The sequence below is a fragment of the Melopsittacus undulatus genome, chromosome 3 (genome assembly GCF_012275295.1).
Source record: "Melopsittacus undulatus isolate bMelUnd1 chromosome 3, bMelUnd1.mat.Z, whole genome shotgun sequence".
NCBI classification, from domain to species: domain Eukaryota; kingdom Metazoa; phylum Chordata; class Aves; order Psittaciformes; family Psittaculidae; genus Melopsittacus; species Melopsittacus undulatus.
The window spans coordinates 48,892,538-48,915,594 of record NC_047529.1 but is presented as its reverse complement, the minus strand read 5'-3'; the positions used below and the strand labels follow the sequence as shown (position 1 = coordinate 48,915,594).

The following is a 23,057-nucleotide window of genomic DNA, read 5'->3' as shown; positions in this document are numbered from 1 at the left end:
GTCGCGGCGGAGGCAGGTGAGGGGGCAGGCCAGGGCGGGCCGGGTGCTGCTGCGTTATCCTGGCGTGACCTCTCACGGTGGGAGCAGTGAGCGGCGGCGGCGCTGCCCGCACGCTCTCCCCAGTGCCGGTGTCCTCTGGCGCCGCCCAGCAGGTGGCGCCGGTGCCAAACATCACCGCTCGGTGACTTCCGCCTCAGGCAGGCAGGGCAGGGCCGTACCGAGGCGTCCTTTGCCACGGTAGTAATGGTCGCCGGGCACCGTGCCCTGCTGTCACGTGTAGCGCGGCGGGAGGGGCGAGGAGAGAAGGAAGGCGGCGGATTGGCCGGGATCACGTGTTATGTCCTCCCTCCCCCGTTGCGGTGTGGTTTGGCGGGCGGTATGGTGGCCGCGAAGGTTTCCTAGGCAACCGTGCCGTGCTGCCAGCGAAGGAGCCTGCCATGGCCGAGGTGGGCCCGGTGTGGTTCAGGTATGCTGCTGGGCCCCGGGGCAGAGCACCGCTCGTCTCTGAGCCGCTCTGTCCCCTGCCGCTCTGCGGTCCGCAGAGCCGAGCCGAGCCGAGCCGAGCCGAGCCTGGCGGTGCTCCGTTAGTGGCTTCTCTTCCCCCTTCCCTCTCGGCCGTACGTCTCCGAGCTCCTGCCCTGCAGGGGCTGTCGCACTCACTCGGCAGCACTCGCTGGGTCCAGAGGACGGGTCTGGGGTTGGGACAAGCCCGTCAGTGCCAGGGGGGCTGCCCGGCCTCCGTCGTACGCCTGCTCTGCGGGTGCTTTAAGGGTAGCCGGAGGAGGCAGAGGATCGGGTCATGGCTGGTCCTGACGCTGGGATGATTAAAAGATTATGTGAAATGTGTTAGGCTGTATAAGCTTTCCTTCATCTCTGCAATTTAGTCGTATCTTACAAAGCCTTCTGCTTTCCGCACTGTGTTATAGCATATACCTCAGTAGGTGACTTCTTTGTTTTACCTCCGAAGTCATTTGTGAGCCTCCAGTTTTCAAGGTATGGCTGTAGTGTGTGTTTGCTAAAGGTGATGTTTGTCGATAATCTTCTGTTGCGGAGATTGGCGGACGTATTTGTTGTCCCTTGGAAAAACAAAGTTTTATATTGTTAGATTTTGTAAAAGATGTCATTATAGGGTAGACAGAAGTACAGATAATGTGAGAAGAACGTTTTTCTCTTAAGGCTGAAATTAAGTATTCTGCATTTGCTGAAGTAGTTGTCACGGCTGATAAAGCATCTAGTGTTTAACATCTAGCGTTCTTTGTAAAAGTATAAAAGGATACTGGATTGTGTCATGAGAAGTAACAATCTCACCATGTTTTCAGAGATACTGCCAAGTAGATATAAGGGTATCTTAATAAGTATATGTTACAATGATAGCTTACTGAATTCATAGGCAGTCTGCTATAATTTTTTTTTACCTACCAAAGGTAAAGTGTCGGGTGGTCTATGGATGAATAAGGAGTGAAAGCAGGAAGCACTTGTCACAGCTCACCTGTCAAAATCAATTTACTAGGTGAGTAACAGTCCCGTATACTGAGAAGGCTCTATACTGAGAGAAGTTTTGTTTAATGGTAAAAGCATTTCTGCAAGTGTTTAACCCTTTTATGTTTACACAGCACTTCTCAGCCTGAAAGAGGCTAGGATAGTTTAGTGTTACACATAATGCAGTTTTGAAGGTAGCCGTATACGTTGAGCAGCTTGATATACAAAAACTTTGTAGAGTTTTGAGTGTGGAGTATATGTTATACCTGAGAAGTCTATAGAAATTTTGGGGAATCAGAGGGGGACAAGTGCCACTGGCCTTCTGTGTCAGGGTAAATCAAACCAAATATCATCCTATAACTTTTAAACACTTTCATGTATTTATTGTTTACTGAGTTCTAGGCACAGTGGGGACAATGAAATAATATTTAAGATGCCAGATGTTTCCAGTTTTGGAGAAAAAACATAAAAAGGAATTCAAAGGCCTTAAAATAGATGGGAAGTATTGCTGCAGAGGATTCTTGTTCATTACCGAAACACTTAACTGTTGATAGCTAAGAGAGCTGTCTTTTGAAATGTAAAGATGTTGAAGAAAATCATATTTTATCCATCCCCCAAATTTTAATTGCTGAAGCTGTTATTTTGGAAATGAGTACTTTGATTATAAGGAATTTTAGGTGATCCAGCTATGTTTGCATTGATTATTTTGTTCAGTAAATAATTTAAATTATGGGTGGGAGGAATGAAATCTGTCATCACTCTCGATTTATTTTTGCTTAAAGCTGTCTATGAAAACAGGAAAACACTGGGTTGCCTCTAATTTCAGATGCTTATAATTAATTTTATTTTAAATCTTAGGTTTTAAACTCTGTTGTTTGGAAGGTAGCATCCAGGTGCAGATTATGGCTTATCGACTTTCTAAAGAAGAATTAGATGAAGAGTTTGAAGAGTTTCTGAAAGAGGTATGTTTTAGAGGAAGGTCACATCTTTTTTCTTTAAAACAGAGGGGGAAGTTGAGTATGGAAGAATATGAAATGGAAGATGCAGCTGTGTTTTTTATCACATAATACACATAGCTGTCAGGTTGGGGTCTTTGCAAGGTCTTAATTGCTACACTTAATTCATACTATGCTGTGGTATTTAAATTGAAGAGTTTTGTGATTAAATAAATATTTTTATTTATTTATCATCACTGCTAGGTTATGTCTTCAGAAAGAGCCCTTGCTTCCTTATTTTTGTTTCAATTTGATTGTGTTATTTAACAGATGCTTCAAATTAATATAATTGAAAATGAGATTAAAAACTTTTCCTGTATGTAAGCACAAGCTGTATTTTAGGAATTTTCTTATTTTCTGTGCAATATCTAATTTCACTGAATTTTATTTAAAAATTCTTACTAATCCTAACAAAGTGAAGTATGTTGCAGTGATTAGAAGATTTTAATTTGATTCCTCTTATTCCTCATGGTGCTTGATGATTTTGAATACAGGCAAGTAAGTGGTTTATGACTTAAACTAACAATTATCAGATTTGTTCAAATGCACTAACTAGGTATGGGTTTTTTTTTCACTACATATAGACCTTTAATTTCAGAATTTTCTGTGGTCTATCAGACACAAAGTGTGGTAACCCTGAGGTATAAATACCACATGCTTAAGGCCTTTGTTAAATTCTATTACTGTATGTAAGTGTAGCTAATGATAGCAGAGAATATTCTTGGGGTCTCTGTTATATGTAATGCATGCTTAAAGTGTTTCTAATGTAGAGGATGTGCTACAGTTTAATTACTTGTGAAAAATGTAGGTGCTGGATTCTATGTAAAACTTGCACTTTCTACTGTGTTGTAAAGATCTGTAGTAACAACAGGTTTCTTTTTCAAGAAGATTTTAGCTTTCCCAGGTAGGTCTGTAACTCTTGTAAATGTAACATCACTGAACAATTCAAAAGTGAGAGAATAGGAAACCAAAATGCCATCTGAAAATTAAGATTCACAAATAACTTAGAGGTGAATTTTGTCTAATTTGATGATGTAATTGAGATGACATTCTTCATTGAAATTATAGTTAATAAAAATAGAAAATTAGGCTGTGCATTTCTGTCAAAAGTTTTTTACTATTGTTATAAAGGGAGCTGTTCTGGAGTAGAGAAAGGAGGCTTATTCTTTGATTTATTTTATGCATCTGTCAAACTCTGCATATGATTGCTTCTAGTATTTTGTTCTGCATTTGGAATGCTCTTCCTGCTCCTCAGCTGCTGCCAACATAGAGAATGCTTGAGTTAGAAAAAAATTAAAACAGCTGCACTAAATTATTCTAAGTGTATTTGGCATGTTCCAGAAAATATAACTTTTAATAACTTATGTCTTAATTGGGGTTTTTTATCATTTCAAACTAAAACTGTTTGTTTTAGTATAGTATACCAGTGCCAGATGATGCTACTGATATATAGTACCAATCCAGTCATTAAAAATATGCATTGTTTTATGTTTTGCAAGCTAGATACGGATCCAAATAACAATGAAATTATCTACTCTTTGTTACTTTATATGTCTGCATCTTCTGTTATGTCCCTCCCTTTGCTTTTTTTTTTTATAAAAGGTGTGCCACCCTTTAATGTTAAGATGAAAAAGTGGTGTGCTTTGCTGTTTGAAATTGCTGTGTAGGTGATGTTTGTGTTGAGAGTGTAATAGCTAGGGGGAATAGGAAAACTGTTTCTTAGTAGTTTGAGGAAGACTTACTAATGTTTAAGCAAATCTTTTTCCCTTTTTTTCTTTTTCCCTTTTAAATAACTCATGGTGAAACTGGCCTGGTTTTTTTTGTTGGGTTTTTTTTTTCGGGGGGAAGGGGTTGTATGTATGTTTGTGATTAAAATGTATAAAGTTATAAGAAAGACTGCATATACAGTTGGATGACGCAGGTCTAATATGGGGATTAAACTAAAGTCTTTTGGCATTTGTACTGAAGCTATCAATGAAGAGGATTTTCTAGATTTTTATAAATATATAGAAGGAAACAAAAATGAGATATGACAATTGCTTTATGTAGGATAGGTCTTCTAATGATTCCTTCTGCCTTGTCAAGCTTATTCCCTTATTCCTGTTGTCATCCATGATTCTTTCTTCCTCCACAATTGTCTGTATGCCTGTGGTCCTTCTGCTCCCCACCACCAGTATCTAGCTTTAGCATGCTTCCTCTGTTGTCACTTTAATTTCCCTTAAGTGTCATCTATCATTGGTGTAGCTCCTAGGATTCAGAGTGTTGGCCATGAAGTTCCCTTGGGACATGCAGCATGCAAAGCTCTTTCTAATACACAGTGCTTCAATTAATGGCCTTTTTGATGACACTTCAAGCAAAGTGAAGTTATGAAAAAGCCATTGTCTGCTTCTAGGTTGGCTTATTCTACTTGATGTTCACAGGCAGTTGAGGAGGAAGACTTTCAGAAGGAAAGGCTGTACCATCTTTATTAGGAAATCTGTAGAAGAGTACCTGGAAGAGTAAAACTACACATAAAGCCATGTTTGAAAAACATTTTTCATTTTTATTAGAAGATCAAATATATAAAAAAAAATGTGTACTAAAAATATCATTTGTAGTTATATTGAAAAAACTTCATGAAGTAATTAAGACAACTGATCATGAAAGCTTGAGTGGCTTAGATCCAATCCTGCATTACCTGTCTACTTTCTTAAGTTTCTTCATGTGTATAGGAGGTGATAAGCTGATTATGTGCCATGTAATTGTCACACTCTTTCACGGACACCCCCTTGTCGTGGGGAAAGAGCTTGTGTGCCCTTGTGAGGTTGGGAGCTATGCTGGTGGTGGCATATGCCTCCCGTGCCAGATAGGTCCCAACTGAAGGGTCAGACAAAGTGTGTCCATGGGCAGGATGGGCTCACTAGCCTTTGAGCAATCACCCTAGGAGAAAGACAACTCTTAACTTCAAACCCGGGCAGATGGAGCTTGCTTAGCCCTGTAAGTCCATCCATCTAAGAGAAGGACACTAACCAAACCTATGAGCTGAGGACCTTGCTGCCACCATCCAAGCTTGCTAGGCCCTGGCTGATAAACCTTAGGTGTAAAGGGTGAGGCCAGTTTTGCACATGCTATGCCTCACCTAAGCAATCCACTGTGCAGGCCTTAAGGTTTTATCCACACTTAGCCATGAATTGTCACAGTTGTTAAAACTGTCTCTCTTTATTTTATTTTTTTTTTTATTATTTTTTAGTTAAGATTAAGCAACTGACACCTTTTTTCTTCTTTTTCTGTGTCTGTTCCTGAAAGGCTGACAGACTGTTTTTATAGAGGAGGGGAAGGAAGAAATCGGTGCCACTTAATGGTGCTGAAAAGCCATTACTGGTCCAAATAAATCAATCAACTTTTTTATTTACTTTTTTTCAAAGGAAGAAGAAAGTCTGTAAGTTTCCCTGTTGAGACAGCTGATGTTGGGAAAAATGCACTAGTATTTTTGTGTCCGAATTTCTTTCCCAGCTGCTGCAACTTTATTGTCTGCAGTTGACAAGATGGCTGGACCTAGAAAGTTTCCAGAACTTGGGAACAGCCTGTGGGAGTTACAGTTTCTTTAGTTACAAAACTCTAAGGAGTATGGGGATCATTGAAGTCTTACTTGCAGAGGAGAGGATACTGTTAGTCATAAAAGAAACAGCAAGTGATAATAGAGCTTGCATCAAGCACCTGTCAGTACTTCTAGCTAGGAGGAGGCACTCCAGCCTTCAGGGACAGTGACACTTGTACTTGTGACAAGTGTGTTATTTATAGGATGTTTATTATGAATGTAAAGCTGTTTAGTTCTACATCAACTGAGCCAACGGAAAGAAATTGCAGCATATCCTGTTGTCTGGTGGTTTCATAATTTCTTAAAGTTGTATTTTATTAAAATGCAAGGCTCAGAGAACTTAAATTTTCTTACTGAGACACTGTGATGGGCATTTAGTTTTCTCAAGTGAAATGGTAAGCTCTAAAGATGTTACTGGTCAGAGATATCCACAATAATTTTATTTTCTTACAATTTTTTTTTCTTATATGGTAGTTCTCGATAATTGGCATTTGATTTATTAGGCCCATATAAATTGAAACATTAGGCATATAGTAAAGGTAGGTTTTAATGGTAGTGTTTTTGATGTAATGGGAATCAGGCAGTGGACTGCAGAGGTTTGCTTTGATAAAACATCTTCATGTTTTACATATTAAGTACCAACAATCCTGTTGGCTTTTGTATTCTGTTAGTACTATCAGATTTTCTTATTTGGGACTATTACAAAAGGTGTTGAACTTTTCACATGTGATGCATTTCATATGTGAATTCATTATTTCTTCTGTTTTATGGCTTTTTGCTAACTCTGTTCATTGTGTTCTTTAAGACACAGACAATTGGGTTCAACAATTGTGGCTAAAGTTTAGATAAAAAGTCTGCCCCTTCTCTTAACCTCATGCTTACTCAGTTTAAACACAAAAAAAAAAGGGCAGCATGTAAGGTTGCAGTGCACTAGCTTAATGAATATATTTCTTTGTTCAGTGCCTGGATAGCTAATTGTGGCTCTGGGCCTGCTGTGAGGAAAAGAGCAGAGATTAGTTAAGAAAAAAAAAAAAGCTGCATCACTTCAAAACAAGTGCTGTTGTCTTATGAAGAGTGTGGGGGTCATTTCCTTCCTGCTAACTCTTCAGTAACTTAAGTTCATAGAATGCTCATACTCGTAGACTTTTGCTTTGTTGATTGAAGCCATCAGTTAAAGTCAGCGTGGATGACTAACACATATGAAAGTTTGTTACATAGTTGGGTAGGAATGGCTCTGGCATTTCTGTCAATTTCCATGAACACAAAGTATAAAATTAATTTTGTAAATACTGTTTGCTGGGAGCTAGAATGTTGCTTGTGAAGGCTTAATTTTAGAATATTAATAACATTGTTCATGTACAAAGCAAGGCCAATGCAAAACTGTTTCTGCTCTACTTAATATCTTTAGGGACATAGTCAGGACTTTGATTCTTGTATGTTGAAATTAAATGAAAAAGCTGTTCATTTGATTAAAAATCAAAAGATTATGCTGTTCATTTGAACGTATACCCTAATAAGCAGTTAACTTTTAACATACCCAAATACTGGCAATGGGGTTATTATCATATGAAGTATTATGCCACATGAAAATAGTTTTCATACTCAACTTTGCCATGCATATACAAAAAAGGCAGACAGTGGTGAGTAAAGAGAAGCATCTGAACTCAAAGTCCAGAACTGAGTGGCTGAAAGACAGTCAAAAAATGTGAAAATGTGAAAGCTATCTTTAATCTGGTATGCATTTGATTCAGTCTCTTTCAGATGATTCACTTGGAAATTCAAAGAAAAAATCCAGCATTCTTGAGACACTGGGACAGCCCAGGAAAAAAGAAACAAAGAAAAAGGATTCTGTGCTGTGGTGGCTGTCTGAAGAAGATTCGAACAATGCTGGTAAATAATGTGGTTTTTCAATATTTTGGCCACAGGGGGTCAGGCTTGTTCTTTCTTATAGTCCATATAGGCCTGGCTTCAGATTAAGTTGGTGCCAGTCAAGTGCTATATAACGTTATACAGTGTCCTAAATCGAGTTTGTAGAGTATAAAACTCAAATTGTTAGTTTTTTTTTTAAACGGATTGTATTCAAGCTGTAAGCAAGTTTTCTGCTGGCCTTTTCTGTAACTTCCAAGTTACTAAAACTTGTGAAGTGTAAACACATTATAAATAGTAAGATAATTAAAAATATAACATGAATTCTGCAGAAAAATTTGTAGGTGTGTTTTGTAACCAGCCTGTTCTTTGTACTGCCTTTTATAGATTTCTGTTTTCAATAGGGGAGAGGAAAAAGATCAATTTGTGTAAACTTATATTATTTGCAACATTTATTATAAGCTGGAGAAGCAAAGAAAAAACTTTTCAACAGCAGCTGATTCAAAGATGTATGTCTGTCAGTATTCTCAACATTTCCATTGCCAAGAACTATGGCTTAAGGGAAAAAGGGCAGTGATGACATGATTGCTAGTGCAATGTTGACTTGGTCACATAGTTCTGGAAGAAAATACATTATTGTTTGCAAGCTTTGCACCTCTAGTTTTTGATTTCTTCATTGTTTTCTTTCTGGGTAATAAAGCTTATGAGTAGTTAGTTTCCACAGGGTGACAGTCTCTTGTTCATGTAGTAATGGGTGGCTTCTTCTTATTTTCCTGATGGGTATAACTTACAACTGGATCTTAACAGAAAGTTCCAGAAATCAGTTTTTCATATGACAGAGTTAAGATACTGCTGGTAGTCTCAGATATTAAACATAGCTGTGTGCTGTCAGTGTGGTCATATTAGGAGTGAAATCTTAGCAGTTGTGCCATTGTCTGGACTGCTTATCTGTCCCTGGCCTTTTAAAATGTTCCTGGACAACTCAGGTATGAGGGAGTTTCTGTCAGGTAGTTATGAGGTGTTACAATTTCCTTACAGCCTTTCCAAAAATGAAAGGACAGAGTGTTCATACTGGGCAAAGTGTGAGAATTAAGCAGTTAGCATGACCTCATTTTTCTACCATACTATCAAAGAAAAATTTTGGGTGACTTTAGAAGTTCATCATTCTTCCATGTTTTTTTCTGAGATGCCTGAGGCAACCCGTAAAGCACTTTGTTGCTTCTCATGCTAGTTAAACCAAAACACACTGGGATAGGTACTTAAAAGGCAGGGTGATTACGTTTTAGAGAACAGTGCTTATATGGGTTAAGTACAGTGCAAAGCAGAATCAGAAGAAATAATATGATCGTATCAAGTTATTCCCATCACACCAATTCAGCCACTTTCATTTTTTAAATTAAGGATATCCTATTAGCTGTGTAGTTTAACCAGAGGTAAAGAACTGAAACATGCTTGATATGCAGTTTACTGACATATAAAATAGAGGTCTGGTAAACTTTTTAGTGGGTCTCTTAAAAAATGCTTCTCCTTTAACAGGAAAGCATTCAGCTCATGGGACTACCCAGTTTTGCCAGTGTTGAATTTATTTACTTGCAAAAGAAGCTGTTCATATGCATATTCTTGATGAGGAACTGGATTTGTTGAAAGTAATCTGAATCAAAGGTCTAACATATCTTGGCAGTTGTACATAATGAAACTAAGAATACAAGAATATAGGGCAAGTATTCTAGATCTATGCACCGAATTCTTCCCTGAGCACCATTTTTGCCAGCCAGGTTATTAGTTTTATTTCATCTACACCTGTGATCACTCTGCATAGAATTCTGTCCTTGAGGACACATGCAGTAAGCCATATTCGACCTAGTAGTTTAATATTACCAAACAGCGAGGCCTTTAAGTTTTACTAGAGAATTTTCCAGGCTCTATCTTGATGAGAAGAAAATAGCTCTGTGGCATGAAGCAGGGCTCCTGGTTGTATCATCCTGTTAGGAAAGGACTATATTTGCCACACTGGACACTCAGTAATGGTAGCAGTTGTATTAACATAAACTGTGATAGATTAGTAAGTCTGTGACACAGAAGCAGTCTGTAATGATGAATGCCATTCTGCTAAATAATGTCTAGTTGTAGGACAATTAACTTAGAGTGAGAAGAGAGCCTTTTGCTGAGGCTGCTTTCAGTATGAACTGAGTGTTCCTCTGCAGCTGTGAAAGTAGTTAACTTTTACATAGCTATAACTGAGAATTATGAATCCCACATATAAAGGGGAATTTATACATATGTACACACTACAAACTATGCTACGATTTCAGGTGGGCAAACCTGAAGTGATTTAAAATGACATGTCAGGTGGCTAGAAGGAATTCAGCGTGGATAGACTTCTAGAACTGTTCTTTGTTTCCTCTGTGTGTCTTTTTGTCTTGTGTGCTTTGAAATACTTAATTAAATACTGTTTTGCCAGATCTGATGTTCTTCAGCAGGTGTATGTTGTGTCGTATGTTGCTCAGATGTATTAATAATGGATGAAGGCACAGCAGCATCGGAAATACAAGTTTCAGCATGGGATGACAGAGAAGATGATGCTTTAGAATTGTAGAATTTTGTAAGGTTATTGATTGTGCCCTAAATAGCAAAACCATTGTCCTGTGGGAAAAATAATATTACTGTGATGACAGCAAATATGTCAGTAAGCTGAATTTCATTTCTGTAATGCGTAATATTGGCACACTTTGACATTTTGTGGAGATCCTTATATATTCTTCTGGACTTGAACCTCCTATATTGGTTGCAGTTAGGACTTTATTGCTGTCATCTAATAGAATAATTATGTTAAAAATGTTGTGTCATCTGGAATCAAACATACATAATTGTATGAATCTTCTCTCCACCCACAGTGCAGCACTGCATTGCAAATACTTTCTCCATATGTATGAGTTGATGTGTTTGGGTGGCATTGTGTAGAGATGCTGTTATATTAAGAAAGTCTGGCTAATCATCTTGAGTAAGGCACCAAGCTGATAAGTTGTTTCCAGTTTGAGGTTTTCATTTTGAGTTACTTTGGTATCTGTACCGTGTTGTTTCTTCTTGAAAGACACAAAGAGGGATGACTAGAAGACTAAATATATACTCTACATTTATGTGTTGTCTAATTGTTTTTCTGCAAGGCATCTTTTTAAAAGAGTGACAGGAAATAGCTAGGGATTTGAACTAATAGCCTGTTTTCACTTTTTGTAGATTAATTGTAAACAGTGTAGACTATTTCTGTTCATTTGGCTGAGAAATGTGAAGTACATTTTAACATACCTCCGCTTGTTATTCCAGGCACGTTTGAACCCTTTGTTCTTCAGCTATAAACTGAGATGTGCAAATTATGATTCAAGATGCTGTCTTCCATATTTGACAGGTTAAAGACCTACCTATAACTAATGTCCTTTCTACTTGTTTTTGTCATTTAAATGATAAAAAAGAAATTGGATAATAAGAATTCCTGTCTTGTCTTGCTTGCCTGCCTGCCTGTTCTTGCTGTTTGTCTCATTTTTTTTAAGATTTTCAAACAAGATTTGTTAAACTGAGAAAAGAGAAGGAACTGATGGAAAGCTGTGCTGAAATAGTGGGAAACAATGAGAAAAAGAGTCCCCATTCAGATTCCCAGTCTGGTATTTGATTAAATACGTTTTACTATATTTATTCAGTATCAGCCTTATATAGTGCATCTAGTGCATTTCCTGTAGAAAATCCTTTGCAAATCATCCATTTGACCATAGTGTTGTTACTGAAAGCAAGCTGCCACTTACTTCATTTGTCATCTCCAGAAGAAGCTAACAAATGTGTGAACCTTTGCTCAGTTGTCATTACATCGTACATCACTTCCTACAGTGATGTAGTAGGACAGACAGTAATGAATGTAAGCTAGTGGAGGGGAAGGGATAACTTTGAAAATCTAAACAAAAATCAGTGTGTTTAGTAAAAAGAAGATCTCTTACAGTTTATGTATTTCATACTCCAGAAACATTCATATTCACTGTTCTACTTGTTTAATTTCAAAGATGGCAGTCAAATAAGTATTCTACTTATTTATGATTTTTTCCCTTCTGCTGACCAAAAGGCTGCTCTATGCATGCTGCCACTGGAATGGTAACAGTACAGTTGTTGTAATAATGACAAAGTTCTTTGACCTGCAGGATTATTTTAGTTACCATAACTCCAGATTCAACCTTTTATGTGTAGTCACTTTTTGTGTTACCTGAAGAGAAACTCAATACTTTAAATACTTTTGTGTAAATTACAATAGCAATTAATGTGTATACTAGTTCAAACGTGGTTTTGGTGTTAAATTGAAGCAGATTGAGAATATTTTAGAGAGCTATGACAAAGAAATACTTGGCACTTAGCCTTTAGTTCATGTTGGTGATCACCTACACAGCCTATAGAATATTCCCCTGTATTAGCTTTCTAGAGCATGCATGCTGTCCTGTTTTCATAAGCCTCGTTTGCATAGAATAGCTATAAAGCACCTCAGTCTGGGAGATAAACACTAGCACTGCATCTATTTCTTGAATTGGGCTTAATATTTGAAATATGAGCAATAGGAGGATTTTGGTGGTTATTTTAAATTACTGTTTTAAAAGGCATCAGGTGCTTGCATTGTTTACAACAGGAGGCAAGCTGTCAACACTTCTAGTTTCCCTGTAAGTCAGGGAGAATAAATCTAGAGAAAGATGCCTCACTAGTGTACTTGGACATCAGCTGAGAGAATAAAGGACCTATGCATTGTATCAGAATGGATTTCATGCTGTTTCTCTCTTTGCACTGCACCTATCAGTTGCTCACTGGCTTTCTTTAGTCATCTTGGATGTTTCTGAGTTGTGTTACCTTATGGTCATGTGTCCCAGTAGTCCTGCTTCTAGATAGAAGTGTTTGGCCTCATGTCCTAGACTACTCTTGCTCTCCCTTGTGTCAAGGTAAATTCAAAAGACCTGTAACTGAGAATTTTCTCTGACACAGGCAATTCAAAAGCCTCCCTCACCCTCACAATTTGAACAAGGAAAAGTCTGATACAGTGCTAGCTTAAGGAATATGAAGTATGTAGTGTGACTCTCATCTAAGTATCATGAGAGAGCACAGCTTTCAGGATTTCTAAAACTTAATTTTACTGATGTGAATGGAAGCTTGATAGTGTTTGCTGCTAAGCAAGTCCTCACAAGGGTTTGAGCAAACAACATGCAGTTCTTGTACCTGACAGTGATAAAGACAGTAGTAATGCATATTTATCTACCCATGTTTTTCCACTTTGAGCTAATTTAGATGCTTTCTTTCAAAACTTGTAGTATAAAGCTTCTTCTATTATTTAAGTAGTTTTATTAGTTTTCTTTTTCTTCAGGTAATATATTGAGCTCCTGGAACAGTGAGTTTGAATGCAAGGTATATGTGGAGCAGGAAGGAATTTCTTTTTTTTAAATTAAAAAGAAAAACAAGAAAGTTTTATTCTCAGAAGTTATCAGTAGTAACTCATATTATTAGTTATAGCTTGAAAATTATTAATAATTAGATCTACAAGAAACGGAACTGTTGTAATTTTTTTTTACAGAAGTGTCAATTTGAATTTTCACATCTTTTCTTTTTTATCCTCTCTATTTCCTATCCATTACATATAAAAACTTATAAATGTTTGTGTACACTTAAAAGTAGTTCCCCCTAAACCTTCTTCTAGTGCATCTCGCAGCAAGGCTTTGTCTAAATTCAAAATGCTGGAAAAATTTCATAAGGAAAAGAAAGATTCATACTTAAACAGAGAAGAAGGAAGCCTCACTTCTGACAGTCCAGACAATTTGGAGGGTAACAAATTTATTGTATTTTATGTGATACTGAAAAGGTAAAATGGCTCAATTCTGGCAGTCCTGGTCAGATTAAGTAGGAAGGAGGTTATTTTTTAAATAGGAGTTTGTTGGTGTCTGTAGGTTTTGAGTCCTTTTGTATTTATGTTTTTAAATTTTCCTCTGCAAGTGTGGTGGTTATAAATATTTTCTTACTTGAAACTCAGGTTCTTATTTTAATAAATTTAAAGTGGCAAGACATTTTTAAAACAATGCTGTGTATCATTAACCTCACAAAATACTGTGTGCAAAGGTACGGGTAGTGACATCTTTGGAGATGAAGACAGCTTTTGCTTCAGGAAGCTTTTATGAAAAGTAGAAAATACGTCTGAAATAAATCACTCTTGGAAGCCCCACAGAAACCAGTAGGACAAAATTAAAATTCTGAAAGAATATTAAATAGCTTACATAAATCCCATGAATCCTTCAAGGTTTGGGAAAGTCTGTTCAGGAAGTTCACTGAGTTTGAGATAAATAAAATAAAACGGCTTGGGAAAATGCTTTTCTCAAAAATATTGTTCTGTTAAATGTTCTAACTGTTTTACTGAAATATATGCCCATCTTCTTTCTGGTGAATCTTACTGGAGGGCAGTGTCAGTTTATCTTTGATTCTGCTAACATATTCTCGTTGAAAAATAGGGTGCTGGAGATCCAGTGAGATTATGGCTAATTTAGAACTCTACAAAAGTACTTGTGACCCCACTGCAAACAGACTCCAGTTTGCTGTCTTGATAACTAGAATACCATCTGGGTAAATTTGAATTACTGTCTTTAGTTACTGGAGAAATGGACTTCTCATACTTTTTCACTTCTGCTTGGCACTTGGAGCTTTCCATTTTATACTTTTAAGTGTAGCAGCAAAATGTATTTATTTAGGTATTAATTTAGTGTACATGTAGATATTGACCTTTAGTTAGTGTCTCAGGCATTTTTTTGTTGTATGCACGGCAAGCCAGTAAGAGCTCTGTATCAAGGACAGAGCTGAAGTCAGATACAGGAATGTAGAAGTAATTTCCAAGATGTAGAATCGTGTGCACTTAGCCTCCCAAAAAAAAGTGCAAGAGGACTTTGTAATTGAAATCAAGGAAAAAAAAATACTTCTTAGCAAGGGGGCTTGTATAATCAGAATGCACATGCTATGGCTGCCCTGTAGGGAAGAACGAGGTGTTCAGACTCTTTACTTTCCTCACTGTGCATACATCTTCAGTACTGAAGGGAGAGAATTCTCTGTTACCATGATAAAGGTAACTATGGCATTTCTTAAAAGTGGCTTGGTTGGACCTGTAGAGAGGACAAAAGTAACAGAAGAGCCTAGAGTAGAAACACTTGGTCAGCCTGTGGAAGTATGGTTTAGCATTCTTCAACTGAAGAGTTATTGATGTACCCATCTCCTGCAGTCTCCTGACAGCAGCAAATGAGCTGTTAGTATCTTCACCCTTTCTGTTATGTGGTGGCACAAGGACACAGCTACAGTCTAAAAATCTTTTGGCCAGACAGAACTAAAAGAAATTCTGAGTTTATTTTACCACCTGGAGATTCATGTTGGATAAGACAGACATGGTTTCTGTTCTCTTCTGAGAGCTGTTAAATCATTTCATATTCATTGGATAAAATACATAAACAGCTTTTCTTAGTTCCTTTTCTAAGAGAACCTTTCAAGAATCTTAGTATAAATGTGTGTGTTTTAGGGGCAGGCAGAAGGGACTTGGTGCTGCTTTTTAACTAGTAATGTGCAATATTTGGCTTTTAGTTTTCAAAAAGGAAGTAGATAAGGTAGCATTCTGTCTGAGAGCAGAATTCACACTTGAAGCTGCTAAGGTGGTTCTGAAACTTCACAACACTGAAATTACATTAAGGAGAGCAACTGCATGTTGTAGTTGCATAAATATATAGAATGGGTGTTTGTCAGTTTGTGGGTGACCTTTAAGTAACATTGGTTACTTTTTTTTCCTTAAAGCATTTAATTTGTAACAAATGAAATGTAGCTGCTAAGCTAGGATTTTCAAAAATCTGTGGTGCTTTCTCTGGGATAGTAGATCAAACAAAATGAGCAGGCTTTAAAGAAAGAAATGTTAATTTCTCTATAGGGTTTGCTGTGTGATTTCTTTCCATGAGTAAGGTTACAGTAAGTCAATATTTACAGTTGCTGTATTTGTCCCATGATGAACTTTAGGGTTGTGTGAAAATACAAAGGATAGGAAGATAATGTATATAATAGCCTAATTAACTCTAATTAAACAAGATTTACATATCTCATAGTAGAAATGGAAATTGGATGAATGTGATTTATGAGACTGTACAGTTGCAACATAAGATTAAAATTGGTGGTTCTGGAAGATGACTGAAAGACCGAAGTGTTGTATAAATAGCTTTTAGATGTTAATCAAGAATGCTGCAACTTTTTTTTTCTAGGAATGCTTGGAGCCAGTAGAAGCTTTGTAAAGATACAGAACACTTCACAGACTAAGGGAGAGAGTTATGAGAATACACACGTTGAAAAAACGCAGCTTGAGAAAAGTAATGGGGTTGCTCTCTCCTTAAGCAGAGTCAGCCTGGAGGCAAATGGTGAGAACTGAGAGTACAACTATTTCATGAAGTTGGATAGATTTAAATAAATTACTATTGCAAGCAATTCACCTTAATTCACTGCAAGTTGGCATTTGTCATTTCTGTCAGCTGCACCTCATGACCTGAAGGCTCCTAGTACTAGTTTTTGATAATTTGATACTGTTAATACTTTATGAGCCTGTCTGTAGTTGTCATTAACTATTATGACTCTTCTATGTGAACATACAGCACAGATGCCATTATTTTATTTTTTGCTTTGAAATTTAGATTCAGTTTTAGCTTCTGAGCCTAATCAAAGTATCATGGGAGCTGGATTGGATACCTTGGAAGAACAAGAAGAAAAAGAGATGTTCTTTGCCAAACTTGAACGAGAAGCTTCCTCTACTATTGATTATTCAAGATTAAATAAAGAGCTGGATTCCAATGATTCTGTCATACTAGCACCATTTTTACGGTAACTTAGAGGGAAGAAAAATTGTGGACTGTTTTAGTGGGCACACGTGATGGGTATGGCCACTGAGATTTTGTGGGACAACATCCTGTATGATTTCAGTCAGGTTTTTTGGTTGTTTGTTACAGTCTAGGGTTTTCAAGGTTTTTTTATTTGTTTTAAGACAAGGACAGACATGAGCTTAGTAAATAAAAGAAAGGAGTCGGGTGGGAGCATAACTTGGTGATGAGTGGACATAGCTGCATTCTTGTGCATGACTCAATAGAAAAAAGTCGATTTAACATTCTTAATTGTAAGGTATAACTAAATGAAGAGTTAACAACTGATAATAACAAGGAAATAGACTAGCCAAGATTGTGTCCTCTTGGACATGATGTTACAAATTAATCTAGAGGAAGGATACAAAATTTTCATAGACTAGGGCAATCCATTTATAATGAGTTATGGGAAAATAATTTCAGACATAAGTGAGAGAAATAGATCAAGGGGCAATTCAGGCTGCTGTTGCTAAAAAATACTGAGTGCACAGCTAACTTCCAATGTGAAAGGTGTTTAAGGGTTAGAAATCTGGAGAGTTTTAATTAAGGACAAAACTTTAGCTTTACAGGAATAGGGTGAAGAAAGGAAAGATTTATTTATATATATATATATTTATAATGCAAAGCGAGAAGGTCAGAACAGGAAGCAGATCTGATGATAAAAATTTCTTTGAGAAGCTAATGTAGATGTTGGAGGGAAGGCAGAAAGGGAATGGTTCTAAGAGTTAGATTAAGAATTTTAACTATGGACAGTTGTAAAAACTTATTTATTTTAATAATTGCAGATATTTATCCAACTTTCTTACCTCTGAATTGATATGATGGACAAATTTGAGTTTTTATTGCTAATTGTAAGAAGTATCAAAGGTTGGAATTTGAAAAAAAGCTGTATTTATTTGCTGTCCAAGAAGAGTAATATTTTCATTTTGTTTCTCAGAAATGAAAAAACTGAAAAAGAAGAGAAAGTTGCACATGAAGAGAAGTCTGGTACTGTCATCTTTCTCAATCGTTCATTTGAAAATTCTTGCCTTTGGGGCTTTGTTTTGTTTGGGTTTCTGTTTGTGTTTGGTGTGGGTTTTTGGGGGGGTTTTTTGGTTTTTGTTTTCAGTTGCTGCGTGTACACTAAGAGTTGTGAGAACCTGATTAAACAGAATGACAGAAATTAAAGCTGTGCATTAGTGCTCCAGTTCAAATGCAGAGTCTTCAGAAAATGTCACAGCAGGATGTCAGAGTATAATATAATCTTTCTGTTTGTAGAGGGATGTAATTTAAAGGTCTGGAAAGAGGAAATTGTACTACAGTGAGGAAATTGTACTACAGTCTTGTACTTTGTTCTATACCCTGTGTTTCATTTGGAGGTAGTCAGAAAACTTGATTCTTCCTAGGTTTCAGATGCACAAGAGAGTCCAGCATTCTCACAGAACTTTTTTGTTCTGAGGAATATGTAAACCAGTTGAATTCTGGTCCCATGTCACCCTGACTGTTGTGGGTCAACCTTCTATTTATCTGAAAACTAATGTAATTTTCATATTAATTATTTTCATTTATCTGTAGTTCTTGCATCAGCCTTTTAGGCTGCTTTTGCATTATGCCTGTGTGACTGTTATTCACACAGAGTTTTAGGGGATTGCTTTTGGTTTTGTGATTTTTTGGGGCTTTTTTAAAACTTTTTCTTTTTTTTGAGGTGGATTTTTAATCTGTTGTGACCTGAAAGACAAACAAAAAAGAAAAAACAAACCCAATTGTCAATCAAAAAAATGAAGAAAAACTACTCTGATGTTGAAATAAGTCTTAATGTTTGAGCTACTCTAGTGTCTTAACTGTCATCTGTATTTGTACCATCTTACCATGCCTGCATTTTAATCTCTGTAATCTGCAGAATACTCTTAGCTGTTTTTTTTCCCACAAATTTCTGTGCTTCAGCCCTTCCATCTTACTTGTCTTTTAGTTGTCATCTGTATTTCAGTCTTCATTGCTAGGATATGATAAAGAGTATATTCCTGTAATTTAATCAGTAGAGTATATCTTCAGATTTATATATTTAGCTGAACTTCTGAGAGGTCCCATTGTCAAGCTTGAATTTCCCAGACATAAAGAGGCTGTATTTGTAAGCTATAATCACGGGAAATCTTTTCTGCTTGAAAGCTTGATTACTCCGTAGACTGCAACAGATCAGGATAGTTATAGCAGTAACGCCACAACAGTTTTGTAACCTTTTTTTCTAACAAAATAGTTGAAATTACCCAATTATTATGGTCAGTTTATGAAATTGACACTTCTGATTTTTAAGAAAACAAATTTCTATGAAATACTTGTCATGACCAATCTCTGCATTGTGTGTGTGGTTTTGTTTATTCGTTGTCAAACTGCTATTTCATGAATGAAAAAAGTGGATAATATGTGTGCAGGAATGATACAAGTGCTGCGTATGTCTTCAGTCAGTAGGAGAAAGCTATTTTCAGCTGATCAGACTTCTCATAGTCCAAAACTGAAAAAAAATGCTGAAATACAGTGCCTTCCCAGAGAGTAGTTTTTATACATGAGATCAACTGTGTGTCAGTTGTATGGAGACAGAACACAGAAAGAACACATTGTAAACCAGTGTTTTGTAATGTTTCTAGTTTTAAGCATTACGGATGGTGCAGACACTGAACAGGAGCTGAGCAGGGGGAGATACAGCAACAGGGAATCAAAACTTGTGGAAGGATCTAGATAACTGAAGAAAAGCATTTGGCTTGCTTGTAAAATTCATTCTCTGACACACTTGTGGTTTTAAATAATGCTTACTCTTGAGGGTGCTGCTGGGCCACTAGAGTAGGTCAGGGGAATCAGAATTACAGATCCTGAGCCTAAAAACTGCTGGTGTTGTCAAGGTGGATGTACAGAGTACCTTGTCTACTAGGGAGAGAATTACATCATTTCACCCCTTAGTAAAAGTCATCGAATAAATGACTCAGTTGTGCCTCATAACACAAATTTCATTTGAATACACAGCCATTATGTGTCACTTTTACTGTAGTTTTACAGTACTATGTAAAACTGCTAGTAGTATCAAGTCCAGTCTTAAAACATTTCTGTTCACTTTATGGGAAGAGTAATAGTGGCAGTAGCCCTTCCTAGATTGGGGGAAGGGAAATAGCTTTCCCTTACTGCTTTACCTTCCTTGAATATTCATTCTATTTGATGTTTATTGTACTCTTCAGGCAGCTACAGTGAAGATTTTGAAGAAGAAACAGATTCTGATCCTGCCTTTAAAACTGAAGGAAGTCACATGAATCAAAATGTCATTTCAGGAGTTGATTTAAGTCCTCAAGAGCAGGTATAATTGTTTATATACTTGCCTGAATTGTAAAAGCTCTGCAATGGATGTAACTGCAAATATATTAAACCTTTATATAATGTGTACTGTCTGAAAGAAAATAATATAGTGGTCCTGAGACTATACCGTTCTAGTAAGGATATGCAATGGTTATGATAAATCACTGAGAGGGTTAAGTTCTTAACAGGGTTTCCTGCTTACTCCTCCTTTGAATTAAGAACTGTGGATGGGAGTGCACAAATTACGAGCCCAGGTTGTAGCCTCAGCCTCAGAATGGGTAGTGACTAATCTCTCTTTTGGAGCTGTTAAGGTGGTGTCTACACCAGCAAATACTTGATAAAGAGAAGCAGATTGGACACACAACCCAAAATCTACACTGTGTGAGCTTTGGGAGTATTACTGTTGACTAGCTTAGTCAGGTCTTTTGATGTGGAGCACATATAGCTGGAACACACCAGGTGCATTTCTGGAGCACGTGTTCTGATTTGTTTGGGTTGTTTTTTTTTTTGTGAAAAGAATCTGTAGAGCACTACATGTTCACCTATAATAGAGAGATGAGGGCTTTTAATTCTCAATTAAGTTTATTAGAATAGTATTTCTGATAAACGTTTGGAAAGAAGAACTGCTACGTTATTTTGTTTTCTCAAATTACAGTACAAGAGAACCAAGGCAGTGCAGAAATATTGCTCCATTTATGTGGAGTAACATTTAGTTCCTGGTAACTTTTGAGAGGGTTTATAGAGTACAGGATATGGGAGACCTTTTGGCATCCTTAGAGGAGTTTTAGACAAGTGCATATTCCTGGAGCATGAAGAACTACTTAGTTTTGAGTTCTAAGAACTGTTCTTAGATTTTTGGAAGGACTTTTAAAGTTTGTCCAGATTTTCTTTCCCCCTTCTGAAACTTAGAAAGTAATATTTGTTTTTTCTTTATTTTTGTTAGGAAGAAGTAGATGCTGGCATGCTGGCTAAAGGTAAAATATAAACTATGATCAGTAGGAGAATACTAAATGTAACTTTTTTAAACTTGCTTACCTGATTTTTACTATTTTGGTATTTTTCACCTTAATTTTGTGTTCTACCTGAAAGACTGTTGGACTGAGATAGTTAAAAATTAATCTGCATATTAGCAGTTCAAAGTGATCATCAATGTCATTTTTAATTTGACTATGTATCATCAGTACTCAGATGCTTACAATCAGAATTAATCATTTTACAGCTAATGACATTATTTGCATGTTTAGGATATCAAATAAGCTTTGGTATACTTCTAATTGCAGCAAAGACAGTATAAATAAGAGAATTATGGGTTTTTTAACATTTATCTTCTTGGGTTTAGTTGTATTACTTGATTCACAAGATTCAACTACAGAACTTCAGAAGGCTGTTGAAACATCAGATGTAGCTGTAGGTGAACATTATCTTCTTGAAGAAGTTGGTGGAGTTGAAATGAATGAAGGAGGTAAGGGTTGGTTTAAAACAACAAACCCCCACCCCCTTTTTTTTTTTTTAATCAAAATAGGAAAACCAAACATACAACAAAACACAATCCTCAGAATCTTACTTTGATAGAATAGGTGACTCTGTCTTTCCTTGTTCTTAGGCTGTCAGTGAACATGAAGCCCTTGGCTTTCAGTAACAAATCTTGAAAGGAGGAGGAATGTTTCAAGAAGAAATCATGTTTCTGCCAAGGATACCTTTGGTTATTGTAAATTTGCTTTTGACATTGCAGGTTGAATTGAAATATCACCTCCTCTGGTTATTCATCATAGCTAAAATTCTTTGACAGCATTGAAAACAATTGTAAAACACAGTCTCTTACCAAACTTTTTTACAATAGTGTATGCCACTTGTCACCAGAATTGTACTCTGAATGTGTCTGTTAAAATAGTTTATCACGTGTGCTGTTAGTTTTAGTACTGATAAAATATTGAGGCAGTTGAAGGGAGTGGAGAGGCATGTAAACTGAAGATGGGACTATTTAGTATGTGCTGATTAACTCAGCACTGTTTGTAGTAAAAATGAGGTTTTAAAAAGTTTTCTCACAACTGAAATTGCTATTCTCACCACGTAATACACCAAGTTAGTAACTGAAGCACAGGCTCCAGTGGGATGTCTCCCAAAACAGAAAATTCTATAGTGTCTCTTATGAGCCTATATTTTTCACAGGCACTTCCTATGGACAAACCACCAGTGACATGGAAGCGTTACACCAAGCGTACCGTCATATTGATCAGTCTTTGGGAGACAGTGATGAGCAAAAACTGCACGATCCTGCAGTGACAGTCTCGGAATACATAGTGCAAGGTGTTTCACAGAATAAGGACGTCTGTTCAAAAGGCATGTCAACCATAGAATCAGGTAAATACCTCAAATGCAGGCATGTATTGTACGAGTATGTAAAATGAGTGAACTAGTAATATTTTAAATACTCCTTTTATAAAATGTTTTTAAATGTCCTTTTTACAAATATTTTTCAAAGTTTTTTATTAATTTTTTTTTGTGTTAATTAGATTTACCTACTGTGGAAGAATTGATGAAACCCATTAAAGGACATTTGTGTAATGTCAGAAATTTTGATGAGGAGCTTGAAAGGTATTTACTTCAGAATGCATTTTAAGAACTGTAATAACTTCAGTCCATTAACAGTTTGTGAAAAGCAGCTTACTGAATAACTCATCTGTCTTTTTCCCCAATTAAATGTTGACATTCCATTATGTCTTACAGTGGCATTATGATATTTGCAGTGAAAGATAAATTGGTTTATACTGGGGATTCCCAAGCTGTCTGAGTGATAAGCAGCAATGTTTGCCAGATCATTTGGAGGAGTGTTCCTCAGTCTCACAGCTACCACAACTAGCATCTTTGCTCTTCCAGTCTTCTGCTCTTTCC

The 23,057-nt window shown here is 36.8% G+C and overlaps 1 protein-coding gene across 1 annotated transcript in view; it reads left to right on the top strand.

Moving 5' to 3' along the window:
- The first annotated feature begins 366 nt into the window (after window positions 1-366).
- The window catches only part of CEP162 (centrosomal protein 162), a 47,721-nt gene continuing 25,030 nt past the window's right edge, over window positions 367-23,057 (top strand). The window contains exons 1-12 of the mRNA XM_031052627.2: window positions 367-466; window positions 1,425-1,510; window positions 2,338-2,441; window positions 7,803-7,941; window positions 16,203-16,355; window positions 16,626-16,812; window positions 17,785-17,834; window positions 20,051-20,166; window positions 21,109-21,139; window positions 21,505-21,627; window positions 22,335-22,526; window positions 22,679-22,760. Of these exons, the coding sequence (XP_030908487.2) occupies window positions 2,382-2,441; window positions 7,803-7,941; window positions 16,203-16,355; window positions 16,626-16,812; window positions 17,785-17,834; window positions 20,051-20,166; window positions 21,109-21,139; window positions 21,505-21,627; window positions 22,335-22,526; window positions 22,679-22,760 (1,133 nt within the window). The 5' untranslated portion in view covers window positions 367-466; window positions 1,425-1,510; window positions 2,338-2,381. The remainder of the gene's footprint in view (window positions 467-1,424; window positions 1,511-2,337; window positions 2,442-7,802; window positions 7,942-16,202; window positions 16,356-16,625; window positions 16,813-17,784; window positions 17,835-20,050; window positions 20,167-21,108; window positions 21,140-21,504; window positions 21,628-22,334; window positions 22,527-22,678; window positions 22,761-23,057) is intronic.